The 20,000-nt window shown below is 41.8% G+C and overlaps 1 protein-coding gene across 2 annotated transcripts in view; it reads right to left on the bottom strand.

The window, feature by feature from the left end:
• Window positions 1-20,000, bottom strand: part of LOC134463764 (copine-8) — a 195,305-nt gene that overhangs the window by 101,021 nt on the left and 74,284 nt on the right. For both annotated transcript variants that reach the window (XM_063217026.1, XM_063217027.1), the window contains exon 2: window positions 19,410-19,450. In XM_063217026.1, coding sequence (XP_063073096.1) covers window positions 19,410-19,450 — 41 coding nt within the window. The remainder of the gene's footprint in view (window positions 1-19,409; window positions 19,451-20,000) is intronic.

The raw sequence follows: 20,000 nt of genomic DNA, 5'->3' as shown, positions 1-20,000 counted from the left end.
GAGTACATGGTTGACAACGCAATTTCAAGGGAGACATTGATGTAAACTTACAGTAACTGTATTACAAATTAAATCTGTAACAAGTGAGGGATTCTAAATTCATAATTTTACTGCTTAAGTATTTGTCGTACAAGCAATGAAGTGTTGGATGTTGCTTTTATTATGACCCGTCAATTTCCCCTAATGTCGAAAGCAGTATCAAAGCAGTATCAAGCACATTTGTGAAACTTTCCTTTTTATTCTGTGGCGAATAAGAAAAAGGGAAAGTTTAATCCACAGTGTGCTCCATCTCCTCATTTTGAGGGTCACTATCCTACTGTGATTTAATTGTGGGCACGTTCAAACTCGGGGTAGGCCTACTTGTTGCTGTCTTTGGGCGCATGTTCAGTAACTCACCAGATACAGTAGAAAACCTCTTGCTGAAAGTTTAATGCACCATGACCAGGTTACAAAGACGCACTTTGGTCGTTTTAGTAAAGAATATAACCACGAGAGTGCAATCTTTTCTACTCTAAATGTCCTACTGTGAGACACCTGCCAGCTGGATGAATCAGTCTCCTCTGAAACCTGGCAGTTGTAGCATATGATGATCATATTGCAATGAAAGGTTTGTGTTTGGGTTTGTGTTTATGGTTGTATGCCTGTCAGTATCTATGTTTGCTTGCTATTTCTCTGTGTGTGCTGTAACGGTGCCACTGACTATTTTTATACATGAGAACGTTTTTTTCTTTCGTTGTGCGCCAGGCAGTCAATAAGACTGCCATCGGTCTACTGTTGCCACAATGAATAAATAACCAGTTATCAGCAATAACTCAGCACTGTGGAACGAGTAGTTCAGAGTTTACATGCACTGTCCAAAAAAATGCAACACTTTGTTTTTCTTTTGCACGCTCTACTTGCAGGTCTAGTTCTCAGCAGCCTCACCGCCACTGATATTAAACTTGGCCCTTAGGTTACACTTTACTTGATGCCGGCGTCATACGAATGGCACGACAAGTGTCATAACAGTGTCAAAATGGTGCAATGACACACACAGTCGTGGATGAGTCATAAACATTATGTCAATGTCATAAACGTTTTATGGTCATGAAAAGTTGACATTGTTTGGGTTGTCTTCACCAAAACCAAATGTCACTTAATGATAACAGTCATCAGAAAAACTCCAGGTATGGATGGATACCCTGTAGAGTTTTATTGAAAAGTTTAAAGCTCAGCTTGCCCCTCTTCTCCTGGCAGTTTTTACTGAATCACTTGAGAAGGGCTCCTTACCCACCACATTCTCTCAGACATCCATTTCACTTCTGCTCAAGAAGGACAAGGATCCAACGCATCCTGGCTCATACCGTCCAATATCTCTTTTGAATGTAGATGCAAAAATATTAGCTAAAGTCTTGGCTCTTCGCATGGAAAGTTTTCTTCCAAAAATCATTTCTGAGGACCAAACTGGCTTTATTAGGGACCGTCATTCATTTTCAAACATACGCCGCCTTATTAATATTGCGTATACTAAGTCCCCTGTTCATCTGCCTGAGGCTGTTATTTCTTTAGATGCAGAAAAAGCCTTTGATAGAGTAGAATTTTTGTATTTATTTGCAGCTTTGGAAAAAATTGGCTTTGGCAAGACCTTAATTTCCTGGATTAAGCTCTTGTATAAACATCCACAAGCAAGCGTTCAAACCAATGACCTGAGATCAACATTCTTCCCCCTGAGTAGAGGTACAAGACAAGGTTGCCCCCTCTCCCCACTTTTATTTGCCATAGTGATCGAACCACTTGCCATAGCTTTAAGAACCACAACAGAATTTCAGGGCATAACTAGAGGGGGAATAGAACATAGGGTTTATTTGTATGCCGATGATTTGTTATTATAATGACATGTGCAACTAAAATTGTGTGTTTATTAGAAAAGTTTGGAAGGTTTTCTGGATATAAACTAAATTTTCAGAAAAGTGAGTGTTTCCTTCTAAATTCTACATCACCGCCAGGTCTGACACCCTCTTTTCCTTTTCATCTTTCTAATTCAGGTTTCAATTATCTAGGAATTAACATTACCAAATCCTTCTTGTCTCTGTCGTCAAATTTGACAACTATAGTTACCCGTATGAAGGAAGACTTCAAAAGATGGTCAGCCTTGCCTTTATCTTTAGCGGGCCGTATAAATACTGTGAAGATGAACATTCTCCCAAAGTTTTTATATGTCTTCCAATGCCTACCTCTGTTTCTTACCAAGTCTTTTTTTTTAAAATTAGGTCAAGCTTTGACCTCATTTATATGGGATAGCAAATTACCTCGAGTTAAGGTGAATATTTTGCAAAGGCCACGCAGTATTGGTGGACTATCACTGCCTAGCTTCATTCACTACTACTGGGCTGCAAACATCCAGAAAATACTTTATTGGTTACATTCCCCTGACACAAATTGGTGTATTTTGGAGGATTTTGGCTCATAAAACCAAGGAAAGGGATAATCTCTCTTATACAGTCCCAGGAAAAAGTTTGTACACCTTTTGACATTTCTTACATTTCAGTCAAAATTTATCATAAAACATGGTCTGATCTTCCCGGAAATCTCAAGAATGAACAATCGGAGTCTGATTTCATTAATTCCACACAAACGTTTACATGTTATCATATTTTTATTGGCCATAAGGCTATAACATTCACAGGACAGCAAGGCATAAGTAAGTACACCCTTGCATTAAATAGGTTTTAACCCTCAGTTAGTTGCAATATCCTCAACCAGACTTGTCCTGTAGTTGCAGATCAGATTAACAAAACAATCTGGATGTATCTTGTCTCCCTCTTCTTTAGAGAACTGCCTCTCGTCAGCAAGGTTTCTGGGATGTCTGGAGTGCATAGCTTTATTGACTTCATGCCATATAATCTCAATTGTTTTTAGTCAGGGCTTTGACTGGACTATTCCAGAATGTGTATTTCATTGTTATGAAGCCATTCTAATGTCGATTTGCTTCTAAAGTATGGGTTGTTGTCACATTTCAGCACCCATCCTCTTATGTGCTTCAACTGTGTGACAGACTTCCTCACGTTTTTTTCTGTAAAATATCACAATAAACTTGAGTTCATTGCTCCACTGATAATAGCAAACTTTCAAAGGCCTGAGGCAGCAAGGTAGCCGCATATAATGATGCTCCCGCCACCATACTCAGAAGTGGAGATGTAACCAAGAATAACTAAAAATGGGGTTCATTCTGCCAATCTAAATTTAATGGGGTTTCTGTTCAAAAAAATATTGCTGCACCTTTGAGGTTTGCGAAAAAGCATTTATATGCTTCATAAAATTACTGCTAAATATTCTGTAGACCAACGTTGAAACCAAAGTTGAATTTTTCAGGGGAACACATAGTATCATGTTTGGAGGAGAACTGGAGAACCACACCTTCACCAAAACATCATCTCCACCTTTGAGTATGGTGGCGGGAGCATCATTTTATGCGGCTACCTTGGTGCCTCAGGCCCTTGTCAGTTTGCTATTATCAGTGGAACAATGAACTCAGAAGTTTATTGAGATATTTTACAGAAAAAATGTGAGGTAGTCTGTCACACAGTTGAGGCACACAAGAGGATGGGTGCTGAAATGGGACAACAACCCATATTTTAGAGGCAATTGACTTTTGAATTGCTTCATAACAATGAAATACACATTCTGGAATAGCCCAGTCAAAGCTCTGACAAAAAAACATTTGAGATTATATGGCATGAAGTCAAGAAAGCTTTTCACTCCAGATATCTCAGAAACCTTGCTAAAGAAGGGCAGTTTTCTAAAGAAGAGGGAGTCAAGATACATCCAGATTGTTTTGTTAATCTGATCTGCAACTACAGGAAACATCTGGTTGAGGTTATTGCGACAAACGTAGGGTTAAAACCTATTGAATGCAAGGGTGTACTTACTTATGCCTTTCTGTCCTGTGAATGTTTACATCTTATGGCCAATGAAAATATGTAAACTTGTAAATGTTTGGGTTGAATTAGTTAAAGCAGACTCTGGTTGTTCCTTCTTGTGATTTCCGGGAAGATCAGACCATGCTTTATGACCAATTTTGACAGAAATGTAAGAAATTTCAAAGGGTGTACAAACTTTTTCCTGGGACTGTATATGGCAGAGTTATGTCTCTAGATGACCAAAACCTAACAAGAATTAAAAGTCGTTGGGAAGACGAGTTGGGAGTGGAGCTGGGAGATCATTGGGATTGTGCTCTTGATAGAGTTAATTCTTCATCATCCTGTGCGCGCCTGTCTCTTATTCAGTTTAAAGTCCTTCACAGGGTACATTACAGTAAAGCCAAACTGGCTGAAATATACCCAGGATCAGACGCAAGTTGTAGCAGGTGCTCATTTTCTCCTGCCAATCTCACACATAGTTTTTGGTCCTGTCCCTCCCTTGACTCATATTGGTCTGGAGTGTTCAAAACCTTGTCTGATGCATTGAAAATACCAATCGAACCAAGCCCCTTCACAGCAATTTTTGGCGTTCCTCTAGATCCAGACACGGTTACAAAAGCCCAATCTGATGTCATTGCTTTTACTTCACTGCTCGCACGCCGACGGATCCTCTTGGGATGGAAATCTCCTACCCCTCCTTCCATCGCCCGATGGTTGGAGGATGTCATGCTCTTTCTTAAATTAGAAAAGATAAAATTCACTCTTAGAGGATCAATGAAAAAGTTTTATTTGAGATGGCAACCCATTATCACTCACTTTGATAATTTGAAGGAATTAGAGGCTAATCCCACATAGCTTCAATTCAGTTTTCAATAATCCTTTCATGTTGTATACTGTAGGTGTCCTTTTCTTGCTATATCACCACCAACCCCCCCCCCCCCCCCTTTTGTTTTCTTTTGTTGTTGATTATTATTGTTATTATTTATTATTATTATGTTTTGTGTAACTTTTTGCCTACTTCTTTTGTTGTGTTTTTTAATAATGTTGTAAGGTTCTATGTTGTAAAAAAGAAAAGAAAGAAAAACTGGAAACTTTCTACTATACTGTAATTGTGAGATGTCTGCTCCAGATGTGTATTGATTGTTTCTAATAAATAAAACTTAAAAAAAAAAAATGATAACAGTCATAACGTGTTTATGGAATTGACATAATAATGTTTATGACAAGTTCATGACTGTGTTATGACACTGTTATGTCAATGACAATGTCAATGTCAATGACACTGTCATGTTATGTCATGCTTTTTATAGGCCAGCCCCATAATTGCCGTTTGCAATGTAGCATGGGAAATGTAGTGAAGAAAAATTTATAATGCTGCCCTCGCTTGAAGGGAGACAGAGGGGCAGTCCGTTACAGTGCCATATTTATGTGTGCCAAAGGTCCCTAGCAGTCATAGCAAGCATATAAAGTAAAACACAGAGAAAAGAAAGAAAAGAAAGCAACTTACAGAAATGCTCATGTGAGGGATTTGAACATGACGAGCAAGAAAAGCAGACTCACACATTGAAATATAAAAATGAAAACACACACACATGCAGAGAGAGAAAGAGAGTGAGCGAGAGAGAGAGAATTGTAGAGAAGTGTAGAAGAAAAAAAGGCCACAGAGAAAGAAACAAGGAGAGATTTAAAAAAAAAATGGACAAAGAGCATTGCAGTGAAATGAGAGTAAACTCCCACGTAATGAGCGGAACAGCACAGAAACAAAAGAAGCAAAGACGAGAAAGCCCAATGACTGCAGCAGAGTTCCCCCTAGTACTAATCAATCACAGCCACCCAGTGATCGATCGGCAGGTAACCGGAGAAGAGATTGATTTTGGTGGTCTGGCCGACTGGAGCTAAGTGATAAGGCAGGTGATTACGTAGCCAGTGGCCTGGACAGGCCAAGTTGCATCATCATATTGGGTGGCAAACTCAAATTGACTGAGGGACAACATCTAAATCTGGAACAAAGTGTCAGGCCGAACTCAATATTTATTTTAAAAATGGACTGAAATTGTGCATTCATGCACTTAATACTTAGTCCTTAGGACAGGTCCGTTTCTCCTTTAATATTAGTGCCAGATTCGTTCAAATACAGTTCTGAGGCTGTACCTTGCCAATGAAAAGGTACACTAAGCTTTATCAGAATCAGGCCCCAAAGTATGCAATTTCACATGAAATGACCCACAGGCAGGAGGCAATTGAAGCTCATTATACTGATATTAGTAATTATGCTGTCTTCGCAACTTGAAAGCAACACTGTACATTAATCAATTGAAATTGGTTGACTGGATGATGAAATGATGAATATTCTGAGGTTGAAATGTTAGAATTGAACTATAGGCCCGATAATTCTATTCTAATATTACAACCTCAGAACATTTATCATCCAGTCATTCAATTTCATTGATTAATGCACAATGTTGCTTCGGAGTTGCGAAGACAGCACAATGACTAATATCAGTATAAGGAGCTCATATATGTAATATAGGGATACAATATATTGATTATGAGACAGAGACAGATACACTGATGGCTAATATTTTCAAATGGAGAAAAAGAGAAGAAATATTTGCATCCCTTGTCGTGATTTATTGTGAAAAATATTTTCATATGTAATATTTTCGAAGACACAGTGATGTCTGCTTCTCATAGCCATGAGACCGCACTCTTCATGCAGATGGCCCTGTCGACTACCCTATTCACTTTTTGCCGAAAAATATCCAACTACATAACGGCAACATTAAAATACCGCATGACATTACCAAGAGCCTTCAGCAACAGATTATTACTTAGTCTGGTCATTACCGTTTTAGTCAACAACCGAGGCTCTGTGTGAGGGGGGTTAATCTATAAAATTGGTTGACTGGATGATGAATGTTCTGATGGTGCAATGTCAGATGGGGGTCAGGAGATGTCCATACAGTACAACACACGTTGTGACATGATGGAATAGGATTATAAGGATAGGGTCACAGCACTGTGAATACAGTGTATGCATTATGGATCAGATGTGTATTGATAGTCAACATTTTGTATGACAGAGAAATTTGCTCGCCTCTTTTTTGATAGGACAGGGGAAGATAAACAACAGAAATTGAGTGAGAGAGAGGTAGGGCATGACAAAGGAAAAACAAGGACTCTAATGGAGACACTTTGGCGAAACGTTAGTCTAATGCACTGTAAATAAATACGAAATAGCTAAAACAGACATCCGTGTGGCACCAGATCTCTTCCCTTTAAAGACGTGGGGTATGGTCTGTGGAAATGGCCCCGGCCAGATTCAAACCTGCACAGTACATTTCTCAGTGTTAATTCAACACCATGAGTATAGGACACTATACACTCTACAATACACTCTAAGCAACATGTGTTTTACAGGTGCTGAATGAGTGTTACTTCAACCATTCTATGGTCGAATTGGCCAAGAAAACTCTCATTATTGCCTAATGTTTACACTGGGTTATTTATCGGGGATCCTCATTCATATTGGGGTTGGGGCGCTGTTTATTTATTCATGGGAAGTACTGGGGGGCATCAATTAGTGATGGACACTTTTTAACTTTGTTGCACTTTCAGTGGGACTGGGGGACATCAAGTATCAAGCACTGGTGTCACTTTTATCCTTGTTGCATTTTAAATGGGAATCTACTGAGTGTGGCGCTCCAAAAACAATTTTGTTGCCTTTTTGACAATGAAAATAAAACACTTGAATCTTGAATCTACATTACATTACGAAACATCTTACAGATTTAAAGGGTATTAGTTTCAGTCCCTGGAGCAATGTAGGGTCAGGTGCTTTGCTCAAGGGCACCTCAGCCATGGATGGAGGTGTAGGGAGAGGTAAGGGTGGGATTCAAAGCCGCAACCTTCTGATCTTAAGACCACCTCCCGAACCATTAGGTCACGGTTGCCATTGACATTAAAGGGGTATGCCACTATTTTGGGGCTTAATACAGTTAAAATCGTTGGCTGGGGTTTATAAAGGTGGTAAAGTGTCTTATTTTTCATGTAAGCCGTTGCCTTGCTTTAAGACAAGTTAAAAGAGGGAGCATGTCGCTAAGCTAGTGAAAGTCAATGGATCCGATCCATTGACTTTCACTAGCTTAGCGACATATTCCCTCTTTACCAACACTTTACCACCTTTATAAACTCCAGCCAACGATTTTAACTGTATTAAGCCCCAAAATAGTGGCATACCCCTTTAACATTGCGAAAGTGACAAGGACAGTCTCCATGATGGTTCAATTGCCCATTTATCTACCGACTCCACCACTTTACTGTGGCTTTCCCAGCACCACAGAGAATCTAAAAAGGGGCTTTTCCACTGTAGTCCCTGGACTCCGAGACATAAGGTAGGGAATGTATGGTGGGGCGCGAGATGTAGGGCATGAGAAATAGGGCATGACAAGTGTATTCCATGGGGGCACAGGACACAGGCTGTAGGGCATAGGAGGGATATACTGTGTGAGGTGTAGGGCACAGGAGACAGGTACAGCAAGAACACACATACCTACACACGCACGCACGCACGCACACACACATACGCACACACACGCACACACAAACACATGCTCACACACACGCATGCATTACAAACGTGCACGCACACACACACACACACAGGTGAAGCAAGCACGCATGCACACACACACACACACACACACACACACACACACACACACACACACACACACACACACACACACACACACACACACACACACACACACACACACACAGGAGACAGGTGCAGCAAGCACAAATAGAGGCAGCAATCTCTTCTTTAAGACTTGAAGTCAAACAGGAAGTTATTCATAGGCCTGACACAAAAAACTACATCAACCTCGCTCTCTTTCTGCAACACATATATACAGACACACAAACACACTCGTGTACACAATCATGTAGACACTTCCTCTGTCGCTCCCTCCCTCTCTCTGCCTGACTTGAGGGAATCCCTTCCCTTCTGTCGCTCCCTATGAAGGGCGTACTGAGGCGCACGGCCTGGGCAGGACATCCCCTTGAACCCTCCATCCCTATGGGAGGCAGACGCGGCCCAAAACTAGCACCAGTACCACAGCATGCTTTGGCTATGCTCTTCTCAGTCCACAGCAACCCCAGGTTTGTTGCAGTGTGTGTGTGTGTGTGTGTGTGTGTGTGTGTGTGTGTGTGTGTGTGTGTGTGTGTGTGTGTGTGTGTGTGTGTGTGTGTGTGTGTGTGTGTGTGTGTGTGTGTGTGTGTGTGTGTGTGTGTGTGAACTCTGCCTCCCCATGGTAACCAGACGTGGCCCAAAACTAGCACCAGTATCCCAGCATGCTTTGCTCTGCTCTGCTCTGCCCTGCTCTGCTAGGGCAGTCCACTGTCCACTGTGCTGCTGCTGCTGAACCTCAGGTGTGTAGAAGCTCTCTGCATGTGTGTGTGTGTGTGTGTGTGTGTGTGTGTGTGTGTGTGTGTGTGTGTGTGTGTGTGTGTGTGTGTGTGTGTGTGTGTGTGTGTGTGTGTGTGTGTGTGTCTTTACCTGAGTGTGACAAAAATAGATGACTGTGGAGATAGGGGCCAAAGTTAACACTAGAACTACCAGGATTTTTCTGCCTACCTAGAAGTACCAGAGAGGGGTCATTTGACCCCGCGGCTTTTACCTAATACACTAATCACTCATTTTGTTATGGTAATGAGGCTGTTAGGGGCCGTGTGTGGGGTGAGGGGTGAGGGGGTCACACCTTACAGTGCTAACAGCCAAGACAAACAGGGTCAGACAGCTTCTTCCCAAAGGCTGTCAGCCTCCAAAATCACCACAGGTAAATAGCAACTTGCATGAAGATATCAGCAGCAAAGACAGATAGCACAGTTTGGCGGACAGTGTGTTACAGTTTTTCTCCATTGGTTTGGCTCATTTCTTGAAACTGAGATGTCATTCTCAAAACATGGACAAATCCCAAAACTAATTTGCAGTTCCTCACAACAGAATGGCATTTATCATTGCTTTCATCAAATTTCAAATGCTTTTGTACATGTCTCAATCATTTAGTACATCCTTGCAAATGGCTATGTACAAGTATCCTACAGTTAACACAATCAGCTTACATTTAGTACAATTTTTCAAATTAATGTACCTTACTGATCTATCCCAATTGGTTGTTTTCTGAGTTGTCCTGAAAACATGTCAGCAAATTTTCTTCATATAAGTCATCAATGAACTTGTGAATGTCCCATGTGATCATGACGTATCATATGACTGCAACCAGATAATGGTTGAATTACAGTTTTTCTCGATCGGTTTGGCTCTTTTCTTGAAACTGAGATGACATTCCTATAACCATTGGGTCATTTGGCCAAACATTCTTACACTTCTGCACAACAGTTCAGATAACTAGCAAAATGTCATATACCTCCCAAAACACCTCATTCTTGCATCAGCACTAAACCGTCCCACATAAAAATAGTCAGTACCATCAAAATGGCATAGATCCTTCTCAATTGCTTTGGCTCATTTGCATTCATTTAGTCCTTCTGTCAATATAAACTGGATGGTTCAGCATAACTACATGGATCCTGATCACCTCGTTCATATCACCCCCAAAACAGTTTACCCATGTGTCAAAACTAAATGTCTTCCCCACATATATCATCAGTACCCCCAAAATAAATTGTCCCTTTGCCATTGTGTAAGCACTGCCAGTCAAAATGGTTAGGTGTTTTATCTACGTTCAGCTAACAGATTTCGACTATGTATAAAAATGAAAAAGTGAGTGAAACCATTGAAGTTTAACAACACAGATAATTTACCAAGGACATTTATCAGTAACTTTCTTTACTGTAAATTCATATACAGAAAGTAATGCCCATATATCACAGGTTTCTCATGGGTTTGGCTCATTTCTCAAAACAGAGATAGCATTCACAAAATAACATGGACAAATGCCAAAGCAACTAGCAATTTTTCAAAACAGAATGTCGTTTGAAAAAAATGTCATGAAATTAGCCAAATAACAGAGGAAACTGTAGTATAAACACGGTTTGTAAAATTATTTTCTACTAACTAGTAAAGTTACAATACCATCTGACCTGTTGAACATTTACTATGTAATGAAATTCTTAAAATATGATGTCCTTGACTGTTTTGGGAACTGCGTAGACCACTTTGCATATGATGACTTACACAATGAAATAATGCTGACGTGTTTTGTCTAATTCGTTTAGATAAGCAAGGTCAATTTATTTGGAAAATGTGCTAAATCTATGCTGAATGTGTCAACTAAAGGGTATTTGTACATATCCATCTGCAGAGATGTACTAAACATTTGAGACATGTACAAAGCATTTGATATCTGATGAAAGCAATGAAAAATGCCATTCTGTTTTGGGAAATTGCAAGTTGGTTTGGGGATTTGTCCGTGTTGTTATGAGAATGTCATCTCAGTTTCGAGAAATTAGCCAAACCAATCGAGAAAAACTGTAACGTGTGAATCTCCCATGCCATGTGACCATAATGACTCATGTGAATGCAACCTGGCAATTGTTAGATGGATAAATACCAGTGCATGTGGACTACTGCTTCACTTCCCTCAAGAATTTTGTGGTGAAAGAAGCTCCTCTCCAAGGAACGAAGATGCAGAGATACAGCACTCAACAGGCATTGGAAATGATCTCAAGTGACAGCTGTGAGCTGCTAACAGCCACATTTCCACAACAAAAGGAGTGTCCGCAGGGGGTCCAAAGGGTCAAATGACCCTCTTGTGGGGCTTTTAGGTAAAAAGGTCAATTGACCCCTCCGTGGTAGTTCTAGTGTTAAAGGAACAGCAGTGTTAGAGAGAGAGAGAGAGAGAGAGAGAGAGAGAGAGAGAGAGAGAGAGAGAGAGAGAGAGAGAGAGAGAGAGAGAGAGAGACAGACAGACAGACAGACAGACAGACAGACAGACAGACAGACAGACAGACAGACAGACAGACAGACAGACAGACAGACAGACAGACAGACAGACAGACAGACAGACAGACAGACAGACAGACGGACAGACAGACAGACAGACAGACATAGATAGAGGGGGTGGGGGTGGAGACTCCTTTGCTTAGAATGCTTTCTACTCTGGCATCCCCCCTCACACTGCACTTGCCCTAGTGACTAATGCTACATGCCCATGACAACGGTCTGAAGCATAAATGGAGATATACGTTTTTTCCTCTGCATTCTCACAAGCGTTTGTGGGTGGAAATCTGCTTGCCCGTGGACACAGGGAAACTTACATAAAACTCGCAGTTTGCCGACGTAGATGCACGCCGCGAGCGTGGGGGACATCAATACCAAATGCCTGTTAATTGCTTGTACTTTCGATAAATCAATGTCCAATATATGCAGACAACTTCGCCTATGCTGTAAATGACTCTAGGTCATGAGTCTCGCAATTTGTTTTCATGACTCCTGCATCAAAGAGACAGGGTATGATTCATTCATACCGTATGAATATCCAGTGTCTTTGCCTGCATGGCGTTTAACATTGCTATTGTTATATGCTCATTCATGTTGTTCCCTGAAAGCAGGCTGTCAGATTTGGTGGCAAAATATTAGTAAACTTCCAGGGCAATGCACCTCTGCATTTTGAACTTTTCCAACGGCGACGACAGGTTGGAAAGTTTTCAAGATCTCCACTCCGGAGGGCGTTTGAGTTTTCTCCGTTTTTTAACTCCTAAAAAATGTAGTCGCCATGTGCAAGATAGGCACATCTGTCCAAATGTTCCATGTTTACTTATTGTTACCGTTGTCGTGGGCACATAGCCTAAGCCTTGTTCTACACGAGTGGTGAAGAGCGTGAGCTGTGCACTAAGCGGTTACGGACTTTCGTGTGCATTTTGTTAAGTCACAAAGTCCTTTAGTCTGTTTTACGATTGAAATTTCACTTTAAAAACACCAACTACAGTGATTTTCTTTTCTGTCATAACACCAGGCACAGGCCTATAAGCCTATTCAATTGAGGGACATGGGGAGCTGTCTTCTAACTGCGACATGACTTGTTGTGCATGATTGACTAGAGGTAGCATGCTATAGAATTAGACTGAGATTGTATCATTATTTCGGGAGTGGGCGCGTAGCAGCAAAAAGGTAGGCTATGGACTATTGTCTGTTTTCTTTTTTCAATCACGACCAGTCTCTCTCTCTCTATCTCTCTCTATCTCTCTCTATCTCTCTCTATCTCTCTCTCTCTCAAAAAAAGTACACAGTGGTCAAAAGAGGTGGGGGAGCACCGGATACAGTCTAAATAGCTGCTCTAGCTCACGTCAGAGGTTCCAGAGCTCACGTCCGAGGATCCGGAGGCTTGATCCCCCTCAAATGAAGCCCTGTGTCTACTGGATGTATTACCCATGCACCATGGGGATATTGGGAACATGCTCTGCTGTGATCATGGCACATGAAGCCACGGGGATAATCAAGAGACAACTTTTTTTATTTTACTATGGATATGTAAGTGTTTGAGTAAAACAAATATTGTAACAAGTGTTTCAGTCTATAAGCTACCGACAACATTTCCTCCAAATATCAAATGGAAATTGTAATTTAGTACATTTGTTTGCAGAAAATTACACATTTTGAAATCAATATTTGGTGGAATAATGAAACAACAATGTTTGTTTTACTCAAACACGATTCGGCGATGCAATGCAATGCGGGGCATGGACGATTCAATTCAATGCAGCAAGTTCCAAAATCGATGTGGCAAATTTTTTGAGTTTCATTTACTTCCGTGGATATTTCAGGAGCAAATGAATGTTAAATTAAATAAAAGCACTTCAAAGCATTTAAAACTGATAGACTGATACAGAAAACAGCCAATAAAATGTTGCCCAGTATCTAACTACTTGTAGCCTATTGCCTCATCATGACTGATGAAACATTTGCTTGGTAGCAATGCATTGCAATGCATCGTAGAATTGAATCGAATCGAATCGAAACGCTACCTCCCGAATAGTAATCGAATCGAATCGTGAGGGCAGTGCCAATTCACACCACTATCAAACACATAGTACATATCCATAGTAAAATCTGAAAAACTGAAAATGTCAAAGTGGGTTCTTAGTTTTTTTCTGTGGATGTATGACAATAATCCTTGAACCTTAACTTTGTCTTGTTTGGCCCATGTCTGTAGTTCTCTCAATGGCATATTTATTTTGCCAAGTACACTAGCTTTAGTGCCGTAGCCGTGCATCCATTATCTTCTTGTCAAGTATCTTTCCCATGGGTGACCCATTGAGTCTCATTTCTTTCTCAGCCTCTTTGTGTGTGTGTGTGTGTGTGTGTGTGTGTGTGTGTGTGTGTGTGTGTGTGTGTGTGTGTGTGTGTGTGTGTGTGTGTGTGTGTGTGTGTGTGTGTGTGTGTGTGTGTGTGTGTGTGTGTGTGCACGCGTGTATCATACCATGGTCAAACCAAACACTGTGCCGAACCATGCTCAAAAAACCATGAAATCATGGTTTACCATGGTGGATTTTCGTAAGGGGCGTGTGTGCGTGTGTGTGTGCATACTTGCACATAATGTGATTTTGAGTCCATGTGTGTGTGTGTGTGTGCATTTGTGCACGCGTGCGTGTGTGTATTTTCTGGGAGGATGCATCTTGGCCCTCCACTGCTTACGTAGCCGAGAGTCGCCTACTCGCTGCTTCTATATATAAGATCCCCAAACACAAAAACTCACTCAGAGGATGAAAGCGTTAGTCACGGCCACCCCCCGGGCACCCTTGGCACAGCCGCTTTATTTGGACTGACTCAGAGAGAGAGAGAGAGAGGGAGAGAGCAATGCAGGGAAGCCATTGCAAAACACACACACACAGACACATGCACACTTACAGGGACAGGCGAGCAATAACATGCAGACACACAAAATCCACAAGAATCAGAATGCTTCGACCAAAAAAGCAAGTGGCATATAGCTACAAGGACTCATATGTGGCCCCTGGTGGCAACAGGGGTGAGGAAAGACGTTTCACTTGATTCAAGAACAGGTGGGATACAGGCAGGGAGTCAAACAGGGTAATGCAGGGGATCATCACCATCATTCCTGCACCCGCAGTCGCACAGCTGCACCTGTGCCTAATGAAAGGAGCAAGATGATATAGGCCTTCTGACAGACAGGCAGAGAGACAGACAGAGAGACAGACAGACAGACAGGCAGGCAGGCAGGCAGGCAGGCAGGCAGACAGACATACAGAACTGAACTCCCTTGACAGCGCGTGTGTGTGTGTGTGTGTGTGTGTGTGTGTGTGTGTGTGTGTGTGTGTGTGTGTGTGTGTGTGTGTGTGTGTGTGTGTGTGTGTGTGTGTGTGTGTGTGTGTGTGTGTGTGTGTGTGTGTGTGTGTGTGAGAGAGAGAGAGAGAGAGAGATTACCACCTCTCACACCAGGCCCTTACTCCCATACGGCAACCTGCTGTTTTGTAGGTTAGTAATGGGATTAAATGTGAGATCAAGACTTTCATCTCCTGCTCTCTTTGATCTACAGATTTCTATCAATATAGATCCCATTTTTGTGTGTGTGTGCGCGCGCAGAGTGAGGAGGGACAGAGTGGAGAGTCATAGCAATGAAAAAAGAGAAGCGAGATAAGACAGAGGGGAGGTTAGACCAGTGTTTCTCAACAGGGGTGCCGCGGAAACGTGGTTGATAAATAAATGATGTAATATAATACATATTTGTCTACATTGATAAGTTAACGCTAGTCAGTGGAATCTTTCATCTGCCATTTACGCACAATAAATATAGGTCGCCTCAGTCAGCTGCAATTTCGAACGTAGGTCGTGTGACGTCTCCAAATGTGTTACTTTTCTAAGATTGTGTGGTATCGGATGCGATGCCATGTTACGGCTTGTTGGTTTGGGGTGCCTTGACATTTTTCATGAATTGAAAGGGTGCCTCGCCTAAAAAAAGTTGAGAAACACTGGGTTAGACCACCAACAGGGCCGCATTAATGCACAGGCTAGATATGGCTGTAGACTAGGGCCCCCACAGGCTAGATATGGCTGTAGCCTAGGGCCCCCCAACCTGCCAGGGGGCCCCACAGGCTAGATATGGCTGTAGCCTAGGGCCCCCCACCTGCCCTGATTGGTCAAAAGTGAAAAATTACAGAATTGTGACAAGATGCAACATTTAAAAATTCTGTCATGTTAAGTAAAATTGATAGATATGTTATGATCAATTTTCTAGCATGTCATTGTGACACTGTCTATGGAAATGTATTTAAAGGGACACTGTGTGAGATTTTTAGTTGTTTATTTCCAGAATTCATGCTGTCCATTCGCTAATGTTACCTTTTTCATGAATATTTACCACCAGCATCAAATTCTAAGTATTCATTATGACTGGAAAAATTGCACTTTATGGTCCGCCATATTGAATTTCCAAAAATAGCCATTTTTAGCTGCAAAAATGACTGTACTTGGACCATACTAGAAAATATTTGTTTAATACTTAGCAAACTTTCATGTAAAGATCAAATTTGGCAATAGGCAGCCCAATTTCAATAAGCAGCATAGTTGCAGTACCTTTTTTGACCATTTCCTGCACAGTGTCCCTATAAAAAAAATGCTTTCTGAGTGGCCCCACAACAACCTGCAGTCTAAGGGCCCCAGGCCATCTTAATCCGGATCTGCCCACCATGACAGGAGCACCGAAGCTAGAGTCTAATTAGGGAGGCCAATGACCGGTGGCAGAAGAGTGACAACATGTGACCAGATTTCAATCTCAGACTTCTTCTTCTCTTTTTGAGGTGTTTGCGCAAGACGTGCGCTACCGCCATCTACAGCGCTAAGGGGACTTCATTGATTCTCAACCTCAGGACTCCGAAGGTCTCCTAAAGGGGCGTTCACCAGACATAAAGTGGATACCGGAAAAGAAACAAGATGACACTTCTTGTTGGATCCACCTTCTTTGACTCAAGTCTCTCAAAGCAAAACTGAAAAAAATCACCAAGACAGATTTCTTTTGCCATTCCTTGGTGATTTTTTTTTGCAGAAACTGAATTCAGAAGTGAATTCACTGTGCTCTAAATTAGGAAGCGGACACATTGAAAAGGCCACAGGTTGATCAGATATTACCAGATTGCCATGTGATAGGTATCATTGTAAGAATCAGAATCGATCAATATGCCCCCGGACCCACCTGCGACTTCTGTGGCTAGTCACATACAGTATGCATGTGAGACGGAGAGATACAATAGACACATACGTAGAGGTAGACAAGGGTGGTCCACTGGAGCGACTCAGATGTGAAAACTTTCTGATAATTACACTATGCACAAACTGCTAACGTTTCAACATTTGCCACCTCCCTGGAGAATTGTTATGAAAGCAAGAGAGACAGACAGAAAGACAGATAGCTAGAGACGAAAGGCAGGGAGAAGGAAAGGCTGTGCAATACACTGTAGGTAGAAACGGAGCAAGATTCAGATGCAATTCAAGCCTTTAGTGGCTATCTAGCACAGAGAGACAGTGGGCTAACTTAGGAAGCTAATTGGAAAAGGATTCTCTGATCCGTCGACTGAACTTGACTGCCAATGTGCCATGAAAAAATACAAAGGACTTTTTGCTCTCACATCGTTGCACATTAAAGTCCTATTCATGTGATAGAGATTGCAGCTACATGTACCATCCAGCTCATGCTGGTGCCCGTTCCTATACTACTTAATCACGAACAGACTGGCGTGTTCACCCCGAAACTCTTAGCATTCAGGAATTGGAAAGGTGGTTTGCAATGCAGCCCGAAACCTGTGTACTTTGCACAATCCCATCTCACATGAAAAATAAACAACTCTCTGTAAATCATAGAGATGGCAGCTGGTGGCAGCCAAGGCCCAGTGTTTAAGGAGATGGCCTTCAGATCAGAGGGTTGCAGGTTCAAAGCCCACCCTTTCACTCCGTCTCTCACTTCATGGGTTGAGGTACCCTTGAGTAAGGTAGGGTGACCAGATTTGGATTTGTAAAAAGGAGGACACTTTTTTTTTTTGAGAGGGGGGCGTCATCGGTGTATCTGTGTATCTACAGGTATGAAAGTATATATGGGTATGAGGTATGATAGTAGGCCTATAAAGTATCAACGCATCCAAAATGGTCATTTGTTTAAAAGCCACTCAAACTTTTTGGCATGCACATTCATTTGTCTACCATAAATGACAATTTAAATCTCTTCAGTTACGCCTATAGGCCTATCACATAATTTGTGTGATCATATGATGCAGAGCCTTTGTTACAATCCTAGATAGTAGGCCTAACACCTATATTGGAGTAGCTAAACGGCATAACAATGCAGCTCAATTTCATAGGCCTATTCTAATTTCTGCATTAGGTTTTTAAAAATAGATTCACCATCATGTAGGCCCAGCTCAGCCATTCCCCACAAAGATGAACAGCATTAGGCTATATAACATTGGAAACTAAATATAAAACATTTGTGGTTTTCAACTGAATTGATAATGAAGTTCTATTAGGCTACATTTTAGGCTTAATATGTTTATAAGACACCTCACAATTTACCCCTCCACTGTCATCCATTAGGCCTATTTAGATAGGCTATTTGTAGTGGCATGGTGCTCAGAGATTAGCAATAGGACACCATTAAGAGAGGAAGTGGAGTTTTACCTAGGCCTATCATTAATAAGATAACCCATACAGCGTTATCAATAACTGCAAAGGCAATAGACAGAAGAAGAAGCTGATGAAGAAGAAGCTCAATTTCTTAACTCAGGAATGAGTCCTTCTAGCTCCGAGAAATTGCTTTTGCAAATAACTTGGAAATGTCAGATCATGAAATAATTTTTAGGCTAAGTCTTGTGACAAGGTGTAACGAAACTTGTACCTCCTTAAATGATGGATTTGGTGGTGTTACTAGGCATACTCCTGTGTTAGATTACCTTCATACCTGGCTTCACACGCAGGAATTTTTGTTCAACTCCACCGCGAACGTGCATTTGCGTTTCTATCGGCATTGCAGTCCGTCGAACCGGCGGACAGATGCACTTTCGCTTGTAAACATGGGGCGCACTGGCTAGTCCCAGAGGCTACTTCTTTCGGACACATGGCGCGAAGTGGCTAGATTTGACGAGAAGGGCGTGACTAATTTGTGAATGGTAGAGAGAAACCTGGAGTGGAGTCAAATGGAACGGAGTGAAAATTACAGTGCAGATGAATTAGGTCTATATTTCAGGCAGTCCAACAAAATCCCGGGCATTTCTGAAATTCCCCCCGGACATTTTTTTAGGTCTCAAAAGTAGGACATGTCCAGGCAAAACCGGACGTCTGGTCACCCTAAGTAAGGCACCTAACCCCACAGTGCTCCAGGGACTGTAACCAATACCATGTACTGATAATAACTCAGAGTCGCTTTGGATAAAAGCATCAGCTAAGTGTAATGTATTGGATTAGAGATACACGTACAAATACAATAAACCGCTCCAGCCAGAGCCATCGGCACATCGTCTATATGAAGAAAATGTACTTACTTGGATCTGATTTGGAGAACGTGTCTCTGTCAAGCAGGTTTCTGAAGAAAGAGAGAGAGAGAGAGAGAGAGAGAGAGAGAGAGAGAGAGAGAGAGAGAGAGGCAGGGGAAAGCACAAAACAAGAAAAAAGAACTGATTAATTATAGAGAAGAGATTAATATGCCTTGATCACATCATAATTGCGACATTATGCATGATACTAATTGCTAGTATTTAACAGCCCATGAGATGAAGGAGAGACCCTTCATGTAGTAATAACAATGGTGTGTGTGTGTGTGTCTGTGTCTGTGTGTGTGCGTCTGTCTGCGGGTGTGTGTGTGTGTGAGTCTGTGTGTGTGCGCGTGTGTGTGTGCATTTGTGTGAGCGTGTGCAGACAACTGTTGTGTCTCGTCACGCCATCAGAGGCTCTCTGATGAAGAGATCGACACAGCAGTTGACCGAGTGGCACGTGTGTGTGTGTGTACAGTACGTGTGTGTGCGTGTGTGTGTGTATTTGTTAGTGTGCATGCATGCGTGCGTGTGTGTTGGCTGTCTGAACGAGGAAGCAGTTGACTGAGTAGATGCGTGTGTGTGTGTGTGTGCATGTGCGTG

Source organism: Engraulis encrasicolus, chromosome 15 (assembly GCF_034702125.1).
Source record: "Engraulis encrasicolus isolate BLACKSEA-1 chromosome 15, IST_EnEncr_1.0, whole genome shotgun sequence".
Taxonomy (NCBI): domain Eukaryota; kingdom Metazoa; phylum Chordata; class Actinopteri; order Clupeiformes; family Engraulidae; genus Engraulis; species Engraulis encrasicolus.
The sequence above is the reverse complement of the archived record's forward strand: the minus strand, read 5'-3'. Positions and strand labels throughout refer to the sequence as shown.